Source organism: Macrotis lagotis, chromosome 1 (assembly GCF_037893015.1).
Source record: "Macrotis lagotis isolate mMagLag1 chromosome 1, bilby.v1.9.chrom.fasta, whole genome shotgun sequence".
Lineage (NCBI taxonomy): Eukaryota > Metazoa > Chordata > Mammalia > Peramelemorphia > Peramelidae > Macrotis > Macrotis lagotis.
This window is the reverse complement of record NC_133658.1, coordinates 839224526-839246957: the sequence shown is the minus strand read 5'-3', so window position 1 is coordinate 839246957 and position 22432 is coordinate 839224526. Positions and strand designations below refer to the sequence as shown.

The 22432-nt window shown below is 33.3% G+C and overlaps 1 protein-coding gene across 1 annotated transcript; it reads left to right on the top strand.

Moving 5' to 3' along the window:
- Positions 1-16904: 16904 nt before the first annotated feature.
- On the top strand, positions 16905-17855 carry LOC141489126 (olfactory receptor 51F2-like). Its single transcript, XM_074189832.1, has one exon. It carries the CDS (start codon positions 16905-16907, stop codon positions 17853-17855), a length of 951 nt encoding a protein of 316 aa, XP_074045933.1.
- Positions 17856-22432: the final 4577 nt, after the last annotated feature.

The following is a 22432-nucleotide window of genomic DNA, read 5'->3' as shown; positions in this document are numbered from 1 at the left end:
CCATCCTCTAATGCAAAGGGACCTGCATTAGAGCCTATACAATCTTGACTGTCCTTTGGGTGCAGCCTTTTTATCCTTGGTGAGAGATTTGGGGTTTGCCCTTCTCTTGAGCAAAGCAAATAAACTTTCTTTTGCTCAGACCAGTCCCTGAAGATTTTGTTTAGTGTATTTTATCATACACAATACCAAATAGAGTAAAAAAATTAAATTATGATATTCAATGGTTTTCTGCAATCTGGCTTAAGAATACATAGCTAGGTTATACAAACTACTGCCTCTTACACAGTCCATATTCTAACCTTACTAGACAACTCTGTGTTCTTCCATTTCTCTTGGTTCTGCCCTCTAAATAAAGTAAATCTGATCCTTCTTCTACATGATAAATATCATACTGCATTTCACCACTACTCCTGAAATTTATCTTCCTTGGGAAGCAACATAGATAATCTTTCAAATAATTCTCCTATATCTTGGGAGCAAGGCTTTCTTTGGACACTCTCCAAAGTTGTCTGTATCAAGTGATAACCCCCAGTATGTTCAGAAGAAGTGACCAAGTAATGAATACTTTAATAAATCTCCTGACTAAAACTTGGAATATCCACCTAAGAGATTTAGAGGGGATCAGAAAGCTGATTTCAAGAATCTGAAAATCTATCATGTGGGAAGAAGATATGAATTTATTATTTTTGATGCTGTTGCTAATAAAATCCTGATAAATTTAGCTAGTCAAAAATCAATAAATTAAAGGTAGTTTTCTCTTAATAGCCAAAGATGTCAAGGGAGACTGAAACATTTTCAATTAGGTGTGTACCTTCTTTTTTCTGTTTATGACTTTACTTTGAATAGTAAGACTTTTATTCTGTTTGGCATTCAAAAATAAATTTTCTAAAAATAAATTCATTTACTTATTTTTCCAACTACACACAAAGATAGTCTGAAACATTAAAATTTTAAATTAAAATTTTATTTTGTTTTTCCAATTACACACACTGGTAGTTTTTCAACAATCACCCATATACAAATTTATGAGATTCATATTTTTCTAGCCCCCTCCTTTCCCTCATCCTCCCATGGTGGTGAACAGTGTGGTAAAAGTTACACATATACATCATGTTTAACATATTTACATGTTGCATCAAGGACTGACTCTTAATAGATGGCAGCGAGGGAGCTATTCTTATAAGCGCAAAACCCTGACCCAGAAGCAGGTTGCCTACAAATGATTTAGCACGCTATTATCAGGGGAGAAGTGATCTCCCTTCATGGCCACTCTCTGGCTCCAAGCACCTGGGGCAGTTAGATGATGCAGTGGATAAAGCTATAGCCTTGGAGTAAAGAGAAAAGGACTTTGAATCCAGCCTCAGACACTAGGCACTTAAAGTTGGGTGAGCCTTGGGCAACTTATTTAACCCTGATTGCATCTCATCCAGGGCAATCTGCAGTCACCCTGATTCATATCTAGCCTCTATACCCAGATGGCTCTGGAGGAGAAGGTGAGGATGGAGATTTAGCACTACACCTCCTCATTCAAATGCAATTCATGTGCTTGTCATTGCATTATCTCCTCTCATAACATGGGTCTTCTTTGAGAAAGGACAAACAAGATTTACATGTTAGTCATATTGTGAAAGAGGAATTAGAAATAGGGGAAAGAAAAAAAAACATGAGAAAGGAAGAAAAAATCTAAAAGAAGTGATCATAGAATGCATTCAGACTCCAGAGGTTTTTTTTTCCCCTCCCTCTGAATGTAGATGACATTGACCATAGGAGGTCTTTCAGGCTTGTCCTTAATCTCTGTTGAGAGGAGCTACAACCATCATAGTTGATGATTTCACAATGTAGTTAATAGTGTACAAGGTTTTTGGTTCTGCTCACTTCACTCATCATCAGTTCATAGAATTCTTTCTATGCTTTTCTAAAACATTCATTTAGAATCATTTATTCAACCATTGATGGACTGAATTAGAGTGGGTCTCACAATTGATGAGCATGTTTCCAATTCTTTGCTACTACAAAAAAAATACTGCTATAAATATTTTTGAACATGAGAGACTTTTTCTATTTTTCTCCTTTCCTTTCCTTCACTCCTCATCTTGACAGAGAGTAATCTAATATATCTTATAAATGTATAACTGTTAAACAGATTTCCATATTAAATTGTGAAAGAAGAATCATAACAGATAGGAAAAAATGAGAAGGGGAAAAATATAAAACATGAAGCAAATTTTAAAAATTGAAAATTGTATACTTTGGACTGCATTCAGACTCTATGATTCCATCTCCAATGTGGATGGTATTTTCCATCACAAGTTCTTTAGAATTGTCTTTGATCATTATATTGTTGATAATAGCAAATCCATCATGGTTTATCATCACATTTTTTTTCTGTTAATGAGTACAATGTTCTTTTGGTTCTTCTCACTTCACTCATCATCAGTTTTTACAAGTTTTACTGGACTTTTCTGAAATCTGAATGCTCATGATTTCTTACAGAACAATAGTTCTCCATCACATTCATCTACCACAATTTGTTCAGCCATTCCTTAATTGATGAGCATCCCTTCAATTTTTAAATTCCTTTTGCCTGTACAAAAAGAGCTGCTAAATTGTTTTTTGCACACGTGTTTTTCCCATTTCTTATGATCTCTTTGGGATACAGGCATAGTAATGGTATTGCTGGATCAAAGTGTATGCACAGTTTTATTGCCCTTTAGTTGGACACTGTTCCAAATACTTTCCAAAAGGCTGGATCAATTTACTAACTCTATCAAAACTTCATTAGTTTTCCAGTTATCCCCACATTTCTTCCAACTTTGATTATTTCCCTTTTTTGTTATATTGACCCATTTGATAGGTGTGAGGTGGTTCCTCAGATTTATTTTAATTTGCATTTCTCCAATAACAGTTTAGGACATTTTTTCCTTATAACTATGGATAGCTTTAATTTCTTTCATCTGAGAACTGTCTCATATCCTTTGACCATTTCTCAAGTAAAGTATGATTTGTATTCTTATAAATTTAACTCAGTTTTTATATATTTTTAGAAATAAATTTTTTAACAGAAATGCTAACTGTAAAAATTGATTACCAACTTCCTAAATTCCTTTTAATCTTGGTTTCCTTGGTTTTATTTGTACAAACCCCCTTTTTTTAATTCAATGTAAGCAAAATCATTCATTTCACAATGTTTTCTGTCTCTTATTTGGTCATAATCTCCATGCCTTTTCATAGATCTGGACAGATAAAACTATTCTTGGTTCTCCTAACTGGCTTATGGTATCACTTCTAACCATTTCAACCTTATCTTGATATGAGATGTGAGGATGTTGGTATATGTTCTAGCTTCTGCCAGACTATTTTCCAGTTTCTTCCCAGTAGTTTTATTTAAAGAGTGAATTCATATCCCAAAAGATGGCATCTTTGGATTTATCAAACAGTAGATTGCTATAGTTACTTATGTTAACTTTCTTCACATTTTATTTTTCATTAATTCCTTTGCACTTTCATATGAATTTTGATACTATTTTTAACATTATAAAATAATTGTAATAGTTTGATTGTTATAGCACTGAATAAGTATTTTTATTTAGGCAGAATTTTCATTTTTTTTTATATTAGCTCACTCAACCCATGACCAATTTAACATTTGTTCAGTTATTTAGATCTAATTTTTATTATGTGTGAAGTGTTTTGTTATTGTGTTCATGTAGTTTCCAGGTAGAATCCCGAGTATTTTATATTATCTATAATAGATTCAAATGAAATTTCTTTTTTTTCCGTCCTCTTGCTTCTGTGCTTTGTTGGTAATATAGAGATGCTAATGCTTTCTATGGGTTTATGTTATATGCTTCAGTTTTACTAAAGTTGCTAATTGTTTCAACTAGTTTTTAGTTGATTTTTTTTAGATTGCTCTAAATACAGAATCATCTCATCTGCTGAGATGGAGTGTTTTACTTCCTGATTGCCTAATTCCTTCAATTTCTTTTTCTGCTCTTGTTGCTAAAGCTTACATTTCTAATAAAATACTGAATAATAGTGATGATAATGGGCACACTGGTTCATCCCTGTTCTTACTGGGAATGCTTCTTGCTTATCCCTTTTATACATAATGATTTCTGATGATTACATATATGTATATATATATATATATATATATATATATATATAGAGAGAGAGAGAGAGAGGAGAGAGAGAGAGAGAGAGATTGCTTATCATTTTAAGGAAAACTTATTTTATTCTTTATTCCTATAGTCTTTAGTGCTTTTAATATGAATGGTTGCTGCATTTTGTCAAAAAGCCTTTTCAGCACCTATTGAAATAATCATTTGATTTCTGTCAGTTTTGTTATGGGATGGTCAATTATGCTTATATATATGTCCATATATATGTATGTATGTATATATATATATATATATATATATATCTGTGTGTATATATATATATATACATATATATATATATTTAACCAACTTCGCATTGCTGTTATAAATCTTACTTGATCATAGTATATTTTCTTTGTGTTAACTTGCTGTAATCTCTTTGCTACAATTTTATTTAAAGTTTTTGCATTAATATTCATTGGTCTATAATTAGTCTATTTCTTTTTCCATTTTGACTTTTCCCAGTTTGGGTTTCTGTACCACATTGCTGTCAAAGAAGGAATTTGGCAAAACTCCATCATTTTTAAAAATAGTTTATATAGAATTGAAGGTAATTGTTCTTTAAATGTTTAGTAGAATTCACTTATAAAGCCAACTAGAGATTATTTTCTTAGGGAATTCATTATGGTTTGTTCAATTTCTTTTTCTGAAATGGGATTATTTAAGCATTTAATTTCCTCTTCTGTTAACCTGGAAAATTTATATTTTTGTAATTATTCATTCATTTTACTAAGATTATCATACCATTGATCAAAATAATTCCAAATTAATTTCCTCTTCATTGGCAAAAAGTTCACCCATTTCATTTTTGATACTGTTAATTTGATTGTCATTCTTGTTGACTTCATGAAACAGTTTAACTTTACCTTACTGGTAAAAGACTGTTCCCATAAAATCTCTGTAATAATGACTAGACTATGAAGAAACAGCTTGGAAATATAAAGCCACTGCCAGTCTGTAGCCAGAAAATCATATACTGATGATTTTCTCAATTTTGCTGGAACATCTTGGTGCCCCATGTGGCAGTATTTAAGAAAAATAAATTCTAATAATTAGCTTTAGAATCCTTTATGGTAAGTGTTACAAGATTTATTAAATGTTTTTGAGGGTTTGGACGAGAGATTTATCATACCACTTATACCATACAAAGGACAATTTGTTGACTAAAACGTCTTCATTAGGACATTTTGGTGGGAATGTTATTTTCTTAATTTTATATTGAATGACTTAAAAAATCATTTGACTAGAATGGAGATAGAAAGAAAACAAATAAGTGGTACATACAAGAAACAGGAAATAGAACAATGAGCATAAAATTGAGTCCAATTAGAGATCATATAATTTAAAGTTAGGTAATGGTCTTATAGCTCAAAGAAACCAAAGAACTGTTTGCATTTATCTCTCTATAAATGCTCCTCAAAGAAATCATATTAAGATCTTACCCTTCTTTTAAAATAAAGAATTAGTACCTGAAATCCATTTGTTTTAGATTCTAACTATCCTTTAATTATTCCAATAAATATAAACATTCACATATATGATGTCATATATCAGTTGTGATTCACAGTACCTATTCTTTTAACTGCATTTCATAATTAAGATTATTTTATTACCTGCTCCTTCACCCCCTTTCTTTCATTCAAAACATACTTTGAAAGTAGTAATGATCACCTCCAGATCCAGTGTTGTCAATATCTATTGGTCAAATCTATCCTAAACAGCATCACTTTTAATTTTTATTAATTTTGCAATAGCCTACCCAGTCTAGAATATAGTTCTGCATCGTTATGTAAGCAAATAGCTTCATTCTATAGTGTTACCAAATCCAGTTAGCTGTTATTGACTCTTTTTGTATATAAAATGACTTTTTAACAAAGATGTTCTTATCTTTAAAAAATGACTTTATTGATACTATAATTGGAAAACTTCATTTCTTTTTTAATCATAGTACATATGGTATTCATACATGTACAGGGGATAGAAAAAATAATTTTAGCATAAATTTTTACAAGATTTGTGTTCAGTGCAATAGTGTCCATTATCTGACCACATCTTTCTCCAACATTTATTATTTTTTATTTTTGTAATCATATATGCCAGACTGATAGATGAGAAGGGGAATCTAAATTTATTTTAATTTGCATTTCTTTAATCAAAAGCAGTTTATACATTTTACATGATATAGATGACTTTACTTTCTTCATTTGAAAACTGCCTGTTCATATCACAAAGTTTCATCTCTTTAAAACAGTACAGAAATATACTTTTTAGGTTTTAAAATTAATGCTAATTTTATTCAAGAGTTAAACTTTGGGGAAGCTAGGTGGTGCACTAGATAGAGTACCAACCCTGAAGTCAGAAGGACCTGAGTTCTAATTTGATGTCAGACACTTAATAATTATCTAGCTATGTGACCTTGGTGAAGTCATTGAACCCCATTGTCTTGCAAAAAACAAACAAAAAAAAAGAGTAGTAATTTACCCTACAAGAAATGGTGGAACTAGAAGGAAATGATTTATAAAATGAAAGCAATTCTCATTAAAACTACATTCAGTTCTATTATTATAATCCATATGTGTTGACTGATGATACAAATTAATATGAATTTTTTTTCCAGAAACTTGAAGTTGATAAAGAAATGACCACTTATCCAAAATAAATTGTCTGACAAAGGCACATTCAAAGAGGTTTCCGGGGGAGGGGAGGGGGAAGAGGAGCTAGGAGGTGCAGTGGATAGAGAACTGATCCTGTAATTAGGAAGACCTGAATTCAATAATAATACCTCGCTGTGTGGTCTTGGGGCAATTCACTTAATCCCATTGCCTTGCAAAAAACTAAACAAAACAAAAAAAACACAAAAAAAAGCAAAGAAATTTTAGGAACTTCAATATAAGTCAGGTTCTTTTGATGTAAAAGTCATAATTTGTAAGTAAATTATCCTAGTCCAGGAAACATCTAGGGTACAAGATTTGTAAAAAACAAATAAACAAATAAAAAGCAAAGCAAAACATGATACACTGGGGAAAGTAGATGTGCATACTTGGTTTTTGTTCTTTCTTAAAGTAAAATTTATTGACATCTTTTCTTTTTATATCACCCACATTTCCTAAAATATCCCTACCATTCTACTTCATCTTTATCCCAGGGATCCTTTTTGGCAGGGATAAGTTTAGAAGAACTGACTAAGTCATTAAAAATTATTCAGTAATACCTTTTGTGCTACATTCTTTTAGTACAAAGAAATGATGAAGGATCTTCTACTTCTTATTTGGATCTGGGCCTGCTTATTAAAATTGGGTTTATTGACCCATAAATAGCCTTCAGGGCATGATAAAAAGCGCTTTGGATTTTTTACTTTCTGCATAAAATTGACTTTCATCTGCCTTCTTACTAAACCAAGAGTTCTGCATGTCTCTAAGCTTCACTTGTACTTTACTTTTCATGAGAATAAATTCTGCTTTCTTTCTTTTTTTTTTTTTTTTTTAGGTTTTTTTGCAAGGCAAATGGGGCTTAAGTGGCTTGCCCAAGGCCACACAGCTAGGTAATTATTAAGTGTCTGAGGCCGGATTTGAACTCAGGTACTCCTGACCCCAAGGGCGGTGCTTTATCCACTGTGCCACCTAGCTGCCCCAAAAATTCTGCTTTCTTAAAGAAGGATAAACTCTCCTACTGGCAAACTCTTTGGAGTTTTCCTTTTTCATTTAGCAGCTTCTTTATTTCCCCATCATTTTCATCAAACCAGTCTTTATGCTTGCAAGTATTCTGACTCATGACCAAATGGAAATCTCTTAAAATAAATCTCTGGGGTGGCTAGGTAGAGCAGTGGATAAAGCACCGGCCCTGGGGTCAGGAGTACCTGAGTTCAAATCCGGCCTCAGACACTTAATAATTACCTAGCTGTGTGGCCTTGGGCAAGCCACTTAGCCCCATTTGCCTTGCAAAAAAACCCAAAAACCTAAAAAAAAAAACCAAACAAATAAATACATCTCTGAAAATTGCACACTCCATTTCTGTTCCACTGTTGTCAACCAAATATTTGCTCAAGTTTTCCTCCAAGTTAGCAACAAAATGTTCCCACTCAAAGAAGTACTATTTCCTGATAGTCATTTTGTCTTATGGTCAATACTTTGGTTAAATGTGAACATTTAGCTTGAAGAGTATGAGAATATGATCAGTCCAGTACTCTGTACCATGCATTGCCTTTATCACTTTCATATCTTTTCTGTCTCTTCTTACAATCATATATGTTCTATTAGATGCTAATGCTTGCTGTAAGGGTGCATGCATGAAATTATATTGCATTTAAGTAAATGGAGAAGTGTTTATGGTGAAAAGGTCATGAGATGCAAAAGTTTTCAGTAGTAAGTAGTCATTGCTGTTGCTCTTTCAACTCCATTGCTCCCAAGAGTTCCCTGCCATGTCTTGTAGTCTGAATCTACTCTAGCATTGAAGATACCCAGAATGATAAAGGATAAGGAGATAAATGATAAGAAGATAAAATGATATCCTCTTTTGGTGTATTGATAAGGGTTTCCTGGTCTTCATAAAAAATTTTCTTTCACTTCTTCAGGGTTCATCATGGCAGCATGATATTTTCCTGTCAATTGCATTATCATGAGTCTGTTGTTCACTCCTCTGTGTAGGCAGAGAAATTTTTTGAACAGATTAGTTTTGATAGCAAAACCTACTCATTTCACAGTGCTCCCTTTCACTGCTGCTGCTCCAGAAAAATGTGCATCCAGCTCTGATTTCAGTAAACTGACCTTCATTTGCCAATCTCGTTTCACTCAGGGCTACTATTTGAATATGATACTTGTTAAGTTCTCTAGCAACAAGAGCTGTTTGTCTTCCAGGTCTATTAGATTTTTCATTGTCTACTATTATATGCACATTCTATTACTAATGGTGAGTGGAAGCTTCCTTGAAGAAGTTTTTGTACATCTTTGTGTTTCAACCACAGGATGGGATCTCCACCTGCCATGGTAATCAGACCAGGATTGGGTAGTAGACAATTTCTGGCACTTTTTCTAGCCCCTTCCTCAGATCAGGTGATAATCAGTGTGATCCTTAAAAGTCTGTTCAGGGGCAGCTAGGTGGCGCATTGGATAAAGCACCGGCCCTGGAGTCAGGAGTACCTGGGTTCAAATCAGATCTCAGACACTTAATAATTACCTAGCTGTGTGGCCTTGGGCAAGCCACTTAACCCTGTTTGCCTTGCAAAAACCTAAAAAAAAAAGTCTGTTCAAGCATCCAGCTGCCAAATTCTACTGCTGATTTCAGTGGGGAAATGACTCTATGACCTGGAGCACCTGTGAACAGGATTGTGACTACAGCTCCCAGTGTATATGCACCTCCTACTTTGTCACTTGTATGTCAACAAAGGACTTTGAGATAAGAATGGTAAAAGGACACGTGTGATATCTTTTGATTCATTTGTAAATTGTATTTAAGGGAGGCAGGGTTGGTTGCACAAAGTCATCAGCCTCACTCTCGCAAGACAGAGTCAAGACAATTGGTGATGACTAGATGCAGTGAATGGTGTTTTCAATGTCTAAACAAACTCTAAGAACATAGCACCTGCTTTAGTTGCCTTCATAGTGGTTGGAATGAATTGTTTTCATCCACCCATTCCATCAATGTAACTCTATATATGCTTAGAGTAGACCCCCTCCTCAACTCAGTGATGAGCTTGAGAGCCACCTTGGTTATCCTTAGCCTAGTTTAGCCTATCTGCCAAAATGGTTTACCAAGGTGTGTCCAGTGTGCTTATTACATCTTCTTGGAGCTACAGGGGAGAGTCAGGTGACTTAGGTGAACATCAGAGGTGGAAAAGCAGCCCTGAAAAGGCCTCAGCAGCCCGCACACCAGAGGAACTAGTCTTCTTTGAACACACCCTATACCCAATCATATTTATCCCAAAATGGGTGGATGAGAACAATTTGTTCCAATGACCTTCATGAAGTTGTTTGAAGTAGGTACTGTAGAACATTTAGAGTTTGGTCATACATCGAAGATGCCCATAACAATCTAATCTTTAGGTAATTATATACTCATAAAGTCAACTAAAAGGTAATTGATTCCTTTTCTAATTAACTGGGTACTCAGTGAAATAGGAACAAAGGCACTTTGGTAAGTTCTAAAGATACTTAGTTACATGGGAATTTTGTTAAATAGAACTTAATATAGGTATTAAGTTAAATATAGTTTGATCCAGTCAAAACTGGATTAATCCTGTTGAAACTAGTTCAAACTAATTTCAAATTTGTCTTAACTAGGTCAGACTAGTTCAAAATAGGTTAAATTTGTGTCATTTCATTTTAAAGTGGTTCTATTTTGTATAGCTTTATCCAATCCAGTTCAAAATGGTCTATGCTGTTTAATTAGGTTTAAATGAAGTTAAGTAAAAGTAATCAGTTAATTATATATTTAAGTATTTAATTAATTACTTAGATATTTAAGCACCTTTAACATTAAGAACATATTAAGTGTCTAGTTTATAGGTAATTTTATTATAGGTAATTCATTAATTAGTTGCTTAGACATTTAGATATACAGGTAATTAGAAAATTATGTAATCATTCAAGTAATTAATTAGGTACTTGAGTATGTGCTTATGTACTTAACTAAACTAGAAGTCATTACACTCACTGTGTTGTAACCATTTTGCAAATTGCTAAACTCACATTGAAATTGCCTAAACATGAGCTGTCACTTAAAAAGGCTTTAATTTAAAAAAAAAAATGTGCAGTATTGTAAATTCTTCTCCTATGACTTTAACTGGAATTCTCAGAATCTAGAGTTGGGCATAACCTTAGAGGTAATCAAGTATAAATTGGATTAGAAGAGTCCTAGCAATTTAGTGCTTCCTAGATCTATCATAATACTCCTTGCTAACATTACTATAAAGCTTTCATGTTTATAGAGCACTTTGCATTTTTTTGATCCTCATAACATTCCTGGCAGCAAGGTGCTATTATTATCAACATACCTTGCATATGAGAAAACAAGTTTAGATAGGTTAAGTGACTTGTTCAGAGTCACACAGGAAGGAAGGAAACAAATATTTATCAAGCATTTCAGTTAGCTCAAATAATTCAGGTGTTTATAACCTTTTCTGTTTCATGAAGTAATGAACCACTAGATGTCACCCACTAACAATAAGGTGAACTAAATTACAAATATAAACAACCTTGTGAAAAACAGGTGCTATAAAATGTTATTCTCTAATTACTGTTGAAGAAAATGAATTCAGTTATTTGCCCAGGATCACACAGATAATAAATTTGTTAATTGATGTTTGAACTCCAATCAGGCCCAAAGCTCTCTCCATTGATGTAACTCAGCAAGACTTAAACTCATTTCTTCTGACTCTGAGAGCAGCATACTATCCACTACATCAACTCATTCCCCTTAAGAAATCTTTTAGTTCTTGCTGAAGTCCATTTCAATATTGGTTAGTTAAAAATTCAAGATTTTTAAATTTTTTATGGATTATCAAGTCCTTTCGCAGCATGGTGAAACCTATAGACCCCCTATCCTAGAATAATGTTCTTAAATATGACATAAAATACAGAGTATTACAAAGGAAACCAATTATATTGAAATGTTACTATCACCTTTTTTTAAAATAAGTTTAAAATGAGATCCTAAGTTCCAAGACCCTGATCTAATTGATACAAATTTCTTAATTTGCTTGATTCTCTTTCATTTCCACTCTTTTACTACTCAGTGTTCTCTCTGATACCAAGTAAGGTAAATCTAATACTTCCATATACCAACTTTTGAAATAACTTTAACAGTATAAAGAAAATGGATGTGTGGTCAAAATACCTGGGTTTCCATCTAATTCATTCTGGTGTGACAATAGTTTTACCATTTAAATTCTCTAATCTTTAGTTTCCTCCTCTGCAAAAAGAGCATAGAATTATATAATTTTCAAGGTCATGTTCACTTTTAAATCCTCTGATCCATCTTAGGAAAATACACATACATACACACACATACACACACACACACATTCACAAATACACAAACACACACACACACGCACACACACATGCACACACACTTACACAAAGAAATGTACAAACTACAAGTAGTCAGAAAATTCCCTATCCTCAGGGAAAGCTACTCACTTCTTCACCCCAAGGATTCCAATTCTACTGAAGTCAATAAAAGCTTCTGAATTGACTAGCTCACTTCAATTCACTCTCACTGCCCAGGATCAAGGCAGATATTGCCCACAACTGACAAAAACCAGTAAGTAAATCTGGGTTCGAAAATGACTATAGGAAAAAGTCCTGTGCTCAAAATAAAAAAAGTTTGGCTTGGCTGATACCATGGCCTATGGAATACAAATAGAGATTGCCTTGTTTGAGGGTTATTAACTGGGTAGAACCAATGGACTTAAAATAAAACAGGCAGAATTCATATTTGATTCTGTTTCCAGTACTTAGCACAATGCTTCGACATAATAGATACATAATGGAGACTAAAAAAAAAATAATTCAATTGATATGGAAGGAAGAATTTGATTAGTGGAAGATTTCCCCACCCCCACCCCCAGACAGATAGGTGCTTTACATTGGAAGTTGCATTAGAGTTTTCTGTCTCAGATTCCAATGTTTTGTTGTGTAGTTTGCAGTTAAATAATGGATAACATCTGGGCTTTTATTCTCACCTCACACCATCCTTTCAACAGGTCTGAATTTCAATTCTTTTTCCTGGAAGTAGGACATGCTGCATGAGATCTCCTAAACTGTCCCCATGTGAGCACCAGTCCAGAATTCTCAGTATGCATAAGACCTGGAGGGCAGTTGGAGTAGAACCAAAACACAAGACAAAGAGACCTCCCCAGTCCTTTGTGCTTCTTTCAATGACAGAGCAGAATTCTACATATATTTTCTGAACAACCTGGTATATATATATATATAGACCATCAATTTAGAGGTCAGTGATTTCAGTACCACCTCTCATCTTACTAAGTGTGAATTGGGGCAAGAACCTCAAATCTCTGGGACTTAATTTCCTCATCTGTAAAGTTAAGTCAAGGAATTTATTAAATGGCATCACTAGTGGCACTCACTCTTCTAATTGTAGATATCTGATCCTGCAATTCTTTTCCAAATTTATACCTCCTTATTTTGGAATGCTCTTTAAAGTAGGGGTTCTAAAATTTTTCTAGGTCATATTCTTTTGGTTATCTGGCAAAGCCTATGAACTCCATCACAGAATAGTGTCTTTAAGTCAGAAATGTGGGAAAAATTCTCATTTTCCTGAGGCATTTGGAGCTTAAAAGTACATGGAACTTAAAAGGAAAACAATTATATTAAAATAAAGATATTTTTCCCCATCCAAAAGATAAATCCCACAACTCTGGGTTAAGAAATGCCTGGTAAAGGAGAACATTATACACATTAAGAGCAGCATTGTGTTATGATCAACATCAATGAACTTAACAGTTCTCAGGAGTTCAGTGACCAAGGACAATAATAAAAGACTTATGATGGGAAAATGCCATTCACATTCAGAAAAAAAAAATAAAAAAACAAAAAACTCTATGGAATCTGAATGCAGAATAAAGCATACATTTTTCACCTTTTTAAAACTTGTTTCATATATATATATATATTTATTTGTTTGTTTGTTTTTCTTATTTTTCCCTTTTAATTCTGATTCTTCTTTCACAGCATGATTAATGTGGAAATATGCTAAACATAATTATACATGTAGAACCTATCAGATAACTTGCTATTATGGAAATGGGGTAGGAAGGGAAGGGTATAGAGAAACGTGAAACTCAAAAATTTACAAAAAGAGGAATGTTGAAAACTATCTTTGTATGTAATTGATAAAATTTAAAATTAAATAAAATTCAAAGAAAAGGAATAAAAATACCTTATAAGAAGGGAGGTCCTTCCTACATTGAATTGTACAGACTTTCTTAATATCTAATATTTCTTAATAATTCTGACAAAAATGCATATGTTGCAGAATCCAAGAAGAAGGTAGGAGGAAAACCTCCAGCTGCCTATTAGTCAGAGATTCAAATTGACTGTGGACGAGAGTAGACCTACTTCAATCCCAGTGTTGTCTCCATGAGAATGGATCTCATTATTCACAAATTAAAGTCATGATGTTGCTGATTTATTTTTGAGAAATGTGGGAAAAATTCTCATTTTCCTAAGGCATTTGGGCTATTGTAATTGAGCACAGGTAGACCAAAAAAAAAAATAGGCAGGTCAGGGTCAGATGCTGGAGGATTTTTCATGAATGTTGGATTGACATGGATGAACTTTCCTCTGCATGAAATGGGAACATTTTTCAAACAGGAGTGGCATAAGCAAAATTGCATTAGGAAAATGATTCTATATTCTGAGCTAAGTTCACTCTCTCTGTCTTCCCAATAATTAGATCATCCCACTACTTCCAGGTTTTTAAAAGACTAGATTTTTTTAAATTATCTTATTGCCCAAGAACCCAATTTTCTTTTATTAAAATAAATTTAATGGATTTTTTTAATTGTTGAAATTCCTTTATATCCATCCCCTTCTCCTATCAGAAATCTATCTCATATAATAAAAATGTTTTAAAGATAGTAAGAGAAAAATTAGTCACAAAACCAATCAAAGTATCAAATAATCAGGAACTTTATATAATATACCAGACTGATAGTCACACTTTCATCACTGCATAGGATAATGAGATAAAATCTCATACCTCTTCTTCAGAGCCAAACTTGTTCTTTGTAATTTTGCAACATTCATTTTTTCTATTGTTTTACAATTGTTCTTGCAATGTTGTTCCCATTATATATATATATATATATATATATATATATATATATATATATATATACTATTTTCTGATAATAGTTTGCTTCAATTTTCATCAATTAACATTTTTATGTTCTAATTAATGATATCTTATAGTAGAATTATGTTACATTGCATATGTGCTTAACAATTTGTTTTAAAATGTCTCATTTGTCAAGTATCTATTTTTTCCTAGTCCTTTACTTATATCAAAAATTATTTTAGTTTTTGTGGGACCTTTTTTATTTATCAGAGACTTCCTTGAGGCATAAACTTTTGGAATCTTTGGGTCATATGCTATGCACAATATAATAATTTAGTTTGCATAATTACAAATTGCTTTCTAATATGGTTCTACTATTTCACTGCTCCTACAGCGATAAAGTAATCTGTTTATCTTCTCAGAAAATTAGGTATTTCTATTGTCAACCAGACCTAACCTGTGGAACAGAGAAGGCTAAAGACAAGAGAGTCAGGAATCAAACAGAAGTTTAATTTCAAAGTGAGGTGACTAGTTTGCAAGTGAAATCTTCCCTAGAGCTGAACACATTGTAAACATTTAACAAATGATTTTTAATTACTTAGTATGGTATAATATGTTTTAGACATATATTACTTTATATCAAAGACTGAACCATTAAGATCATAAAGATATTGAAAACTTGATTGTGCAGTCTGAGCTTTATTATCTTCCAGATGCTTTATAGTTCTATGAATAATAATTATCATTCATTAAGCTTCAGGAGAATGGAAAATTAAGCAGAGGTCTACATAAGCCAGTCATCTATCAAAGCACTTTCAAAATATTTACTCTAGAGATGATTTCTTTCTTCTCTTCCTCAATTTTACTGAGGAACTGAACTGAGAGTTCAAGAATAGGTTTTTGTTAGCATTCTCTCTGTTCATGGACACTTTTTTTTTTTCTGGACTGATTCCTCATAATATTCTAAGTATGTCCAGTGAAGTCCTATGTTGGAATTCACATTTATACTAGAAACAGCACTAACCACTTTCCTTCTCCTAGCTTGAATAAGCAGCTTTTTTAATAAAAATTCTTTAAATTAGCTATTTCCCTCTCACATTTATTCTTAGAAATGTCATTGTTGCCAGGTTTAATAGCATAAATGTCATCATAGCTATCAGGGAAATGAGGCTGATCAATTTCTTGAAGTTGGGAGTTTTGAGTTGCAGTGAGTTATGCAATTTGAGTGAATTCTCTAAGTCTTCCATCTAAGTCTGAGGTTCCAATATAATGGGACCTCAGTGAAAAGTCTACCAGGTTTACAAAAAAGGGTTGTATTAATAGATCAAAATGGAACAGGTCAACTTTTCTGTACAGAAAAATAATTGTGCCCTTGAGTAGACTCTGAGCTTTATGTATGGATGGGATAGGGACTCCCAGGCTTCAAAACAACAAACACATACAAATATGAACATGGCATTATTCTACACAGAAATTCTGGTAAGCATCCTATACAAGCAAAAACAAAGAGGAAGGGATGTCTAGGGATAGGTCTTCTATAGGATCAGTCACTGATAGTTAATAGAATAGGAATTATATAAAGCTATAAAAAGGGTTCTCAGATTATAAGGTACAAAATACTTTTTTTAGGTTTTTTTTGTGAGGCAAATGGGGTAAAGTGGCTTGCCCAAGGCCACACAGCTAGGTCATTATTAAGTGTCTGAGACCAGATTTGAGCCCAGGTACTCCTGACTCCAGGGCCAGTGCTTTATCCACTGTGCCACCTAGCCACCCAACAAAATACATTTTAAAGAAATCACATAAATAACCAAACTACCACAAAGATCTAGAAAGGAAAATTCTCAAGTATCCTTTGGGTAAGGATTAACTGTGTGAATAAATTATAAATTATAAATTGTTTTTTAGGATATAAAATTTTATTATTTATTCTTGTCTCCTCAGTCCACTATGTCAGCTTTCAATAATACCAGCTCCCAACCACTGATATTTTTGTTGACTGGATTTCCTGGCCTTGAAGCATTTCAAATCTGGATCTCCATTCCCATCTGCCTCTTATATGCCATTGCCCTCTCTGGGAACAGTCTGATTCTGTTTGTTGTGATCCGTGAACAGAGCCTCCATGAACCCATGTACTATTTCCTTTCCATGCTCTCAGCCACTGACCTGGGATTGACTATCTGCACTCTCTCTACCACACTGGGAGTTTTCTGGTTCAATTACAGAGAGATCAATCTTGATGCTTGCATCATTCAAATGTTTTTCCTCCATGGACTAACATTTATGGAGTCTGGTGTGCTTCTAGCCATGGCCTTTGATCGTTTTGTGGCAATCTGTGCCCCACTTCATTATGCCACCATTCTAACTAACACTAAAATTGCTCAAATTGGTGTGACCATGGTTGCAAGAGATGTTGCAATCATGACTCCAGTGGTTCTTCTTCTGAAAAGGCTATCATTTTGTAAGTCAAAGGTCCTTTCTCATTCTTATTGCTACCATGTGGATGTGATCAAACTTTCATGCAATGACAACAGGATCAACAGCATCATGGGGCTTTTTGCCCTCTTTTCAACAACAGGTATTGACTGTCCTTGTATTCTCATATCCTATATTATGATCATTCGATCAGTGCTCAATATTGCATCCCCCGAGGAGCGACACAAAGCTTTTAATACATGTGTCTCTCATATTAGTGCAGTTGCTATTTTCTATATTCCCCTTGTGAGCTTGTCTCTTGTGCACAGATATGGTCGGAAAGCACCCCCTTTCATACATACCATGATGGCCAATGTCTTCCTCCTTATACCACCTGTTCTTAACCCCATCATCTACAGTGTGAAGACTAAACAGATACGCAGGGCTATTATTAAGCATTTTAATAGTTTAGGGAATAAGATGTGAATGATGAATTATAAAAAGGATGTTTCTCAAGGAGATTAAAAGAAAGAGGAAAATGACTCATATGTATAAAAATTTTATGGAAGTTATTCATGATAAAATTCTAAAGTATACTTGAGAGACCAGGACTATACACAGTTAAAGTTGGGGAATTAAAGGTTTTCTAATATTAAAGAATGAGTTTTTATCTGGCAGTATATAGCTATCATTTATATAAATTATAGTAACGCTATACCTTAACTTTAAAGATTTTACTCTTTCCTTATGGGTTAATAGGCAATACAGAGTGAAGATTTAATTTAGTCAGCATTTTTCTGGGGTTTTGCAACAACTAGCATTTATTTGCTGTATGGATGATTTGCCAGAATGTAAATAGTCTCAATTTGTAAATGAAGGATAAATGAGATAAACTTAAATATACTCACTTTTTACTGTTTATTGAAACTTGAGAAAAATCAGTAACAACCTAACCTAAGTTGTGATTAGTGAAATATGGCTATTTGTGATAAAGTCTCATGGGAATGTAATTTAGTATTATTATAAATTTTTATTTCAGATATGATTTCTGAATTGTCTGATTGTCTGAATAGGTCAATAGTCTACCATTCAAAGGAAATGTCATGTGTTACCTAACGGGAGTAAAGTCTGAGACCTGCTACAAGTAGGGATGTCTATCCCTGGAAAAAATTGAGGGGATGACCTTGACATAGGTCAAAATAAAATCCTCTTTACTCAATTTCCCCATTTTGCTATTTCCTTAATTAAAGTGGAAATTTTCCCACTGGTTTAGTTCTGACCTTGATTTGGATAACCCATGAATATTGTCAAAATTTGCTGTGTGATTGACTGTTAATTATGACTATTGCCTTGAATTCATCAGAACTAAGGGGGTTTTCTCTGATTTAGTTTGTGTCAGATTAATATATGCCCTTGAAGAAACAGTCTTGCTATTGTTCTAACCATGTCTTTTTTCCTTTCATATCAAATTTCTATTATCAGGTCATATGACCATTAGAAATCTGTCATTGCCATGCCAAACTTATTAATTGATAGATTGATAAATGATGAAACATCTTAGTTGTAATAATAAGATGCAAGTATGAAAGATCTTATTATTTTAATCTGGAGTTGTAGTCAATTCTATATCTGAAGCAACTAAATAAAAAAATTCTTGAGCTTACCATCCACTTGCTATAGTTAAATATTTATGTATAAAATTTAGTGATATATCTTATGAGATGAGGATAATATCCTTAAAAGAGAGAATAAGACAAATTTGTAAAAATTTTCTGATTAAATGGAGAAAATCTTGAGTAAAAAAAGAGAATTTCTCTAATAATAAGGATAAATATAATATATGTATATTAATATATATGTACATAGGTACATATATATAAAATATGTTTCTAAATATTTCTAATGAGATACATATGCCTTAATCATGTTTTTGTGGGGTTTTTTTGAAGGTCATGGAATTAAGTGACTTGCCCGGGGTCATATAAGTAGTAAGTGTCTGAGGCCACATTTGACACAAGTTTTCCTGACAACAGGGTTGATGCTATCTAGGGTACCAGGACTGCACCACCTAGCTGCTCCTTAAATATATTTTAGTAGTAAGTTCTCAAAATTGGATTAATGATTTTACAGGTAAAATTGCATTGACAATTGTAAAGAAAGTGAAATCATTTTCCTATTTTGAAGTATATTTTTGACAAATCTAAGAGACAGAAGGGCTCATTTTCCAAGGCAGAATTGGATTCTTTTTAAGATTTTTATTTCAGTCTATTAATAGCAGGCAGTGTATCAGATATATGGTTTAGGTAAAGTCATGAAAACAGCAAGTGGTATGTAAAAACTGAAATTCCTCAAAGTCTCATTGATTACTTGGATGATATATAAATCTTCCCTCTCAAATTAGTCCATGGGAAGCCCTCTAAATTTTGCAAGGCTGCCTTGATTTGTCTATAGTCTGTTTATCAAAGTTTTTCTCATAATCCCGAGATTATGATTGTATTGTTGTGTCTCTGCCCTTATGCCTACAATGCCCCTTCAGGTAACCTATTATTCTTACAGAAAATCTCTAACAGATAAAGTAAATAAGTGATCCCAGGGACTGAGCACCCCAGTAATAATTGGAGAAATGTTACATTTTTTAAAAGTGTGATTTTTCCCCCTCTTTATATCCACCATTTTCTATAGTTAAATCTCAAAGTCATCTTATTTTGGAGGTCATGAGATTATTTTCCCCTTCCCTTGGTATCCAATTTTTTTTAGGTTTTTGCAAGGCAAATGTGGTTAAGTGGTTTGCCCAAAGGCCACAAAGCTAGGTAATTATTAAGTATCTGAGACCGGATTTGAACCCAGGTACTCCTGACTCCAAGGCCAGTGCTTTATCCACTATGCCACCTAGCCGCCCCCTATCCAATTTAAATTATGTCACCAGACTACCCTCTCCTAACCTCAGTTGTCTCTTTATATCCTCCAATTTGTACATTCTGTTTTTAACTCCCTCAAAATTGTGTATTAGAAGCAAATCATCATTTTTTTTAATGCTACAGAGAGTCTTGGATTAAATTTATTTCTGAAACTCCATACTTTGCTAAACAATCATTTATCTGAATGAAATTTTGTATCTTTATTCTAAAGTAACAAAAGAGAAACATTTGGACTTGGAAATGTTTGGATTTATTTTGTTTAACTATGTTTGTTATAAGTATGGTGTTTTTCTTTATTGAAGAAGGATTTTTGGAGGAGGAAAGTTAGTGAGAATGTTGTTCATGCAAAAATAAAGGAATGAAAAGAATGTAAAATATATCAATAAGACATTTTTAAATGCATGGAAGAGAATAAAAGGAAATTCTTTAGGAAACACAATTATGACAGCTGTGAAAATAACTGATTTTTTTATACATACTTGTCTTTAAAAAGGTATATTTGATAAATATTCATGATTTCACATATTGTTATCTTTTCATCATCTACATTTATAAGGAAATTTTTTAAACACTTCATTAAACATAGAATTTTATTCATGTATTCATGTATGTGTGTATGTTAAATGTTCACTGGGGATTTAATCTATCTGTACTATAATGTATTCTCCTTTAAGGTGGGAGGACACCTATCCACAAAGTCATGCCTTAGGAAGATATTATTAAACATAAATACAATGTTGTTCAGAGAAAAGAACATTTGGGTCATGGAAAGAGAAATGGCCAGGTTTCAATTTCACTCTCAGATGTTCCCTATTCTCTTCCATTAATGGACATCAAGCCTCCCCTCTACTCCATATGCTTCCTATGATGTCCCTCCTTTGATGCTGGAGAGTATGTATGGGGAGAGGAAAAATAAGAGCATTTCAGTATCTTAGAAAGTTTCCAGGAAACTTGATGGTCCTACAATCTTTTCTGGTTTGCTTTGTGAGGCAATGGGGTTAAGTGACTTGCCCAAGGTCACACAGTTAATAAACATCAAATGTCTGAGGCCAACTTTGAATTCAGGTCCCCCTGACTCCAGGACTGATGCTCTATCCACTGTGCCACCTAGCTCCCCAAAGGTCCTACATTCTAATACAATCAATAGTCATATTGGAATTATCTTATAACCTTTCTCAAACTCATTCCTGTTCAGGTACAGGTAGGTAGCATTAGCTATGATATTATTGAAAGAAAACTGGATTTACATTTGAGGGTCAAAGGTTTGAATCCCACCTCTCCTACTTTTGATTTCTTTGGCATTGACTAATTCCTTTCCATTCCCCCATACTTCAATTTTCTTTTTCTGCCCAAGAGGTCAATATACTGTGTTTCTTAGCTTTCTTCAAGCTCTAAATGCTACCATTTTGTTGTATTCTCAATTCTAGGTTTCCTAAATGTTGCATACAGGATAGGACACTGCGACACATTGCTTCTACAACAATTCTCATGTCAAACAATGTAGAAGGACAAAAGCTTTAGATAAGATGTGGTCCCTGCCTTTATGATGCATATCATGTAGTATAAGAGAAGACACATATTCATCCCACAAGTTTTTAAAACTCTAATAATATATTAAGGCTAAAGCTTCAAGATTTCTCTGCCAGTCACCTTTGTTTGTGGTAGGCAATAATACTTATTGGAAACTTTGAGATTTAGAGTAAAACCTTTAAAGTCTTTTTTTCCCTTTTTGGAAGAAAGCAAGAAAGAGAAGAAAGAGATTGCTTCAATACAGCAACAATGTTAAATATATTAATTCTATTACTCCAAGGATTACTTTGTCTTTCTTCATGGTGTAGTCCATTCATTTATTGCAAACTTACTCTCATAATGCACCAACAGATCTTTAAATAGAGACAAGGTTCATTATAAAAGTATAGATGGCAAATAAAAGATTTTAAAAGGACAGAAAAATCTTGAGAGCAGTGATTGCAATTCATCACTCAGTAGTGATGAGGCAAAGATGAGAAGAAAAATAGGGAATATGCATTGAGTAAAGTGAGTCAGTAAATTCTTTCAAGACAAATAATTCACAAAGCAAATCATGGAATGAGACAAGGATCTAATTGTTCATGATTGTATTAAGTTTTAGCATTACCATGATTC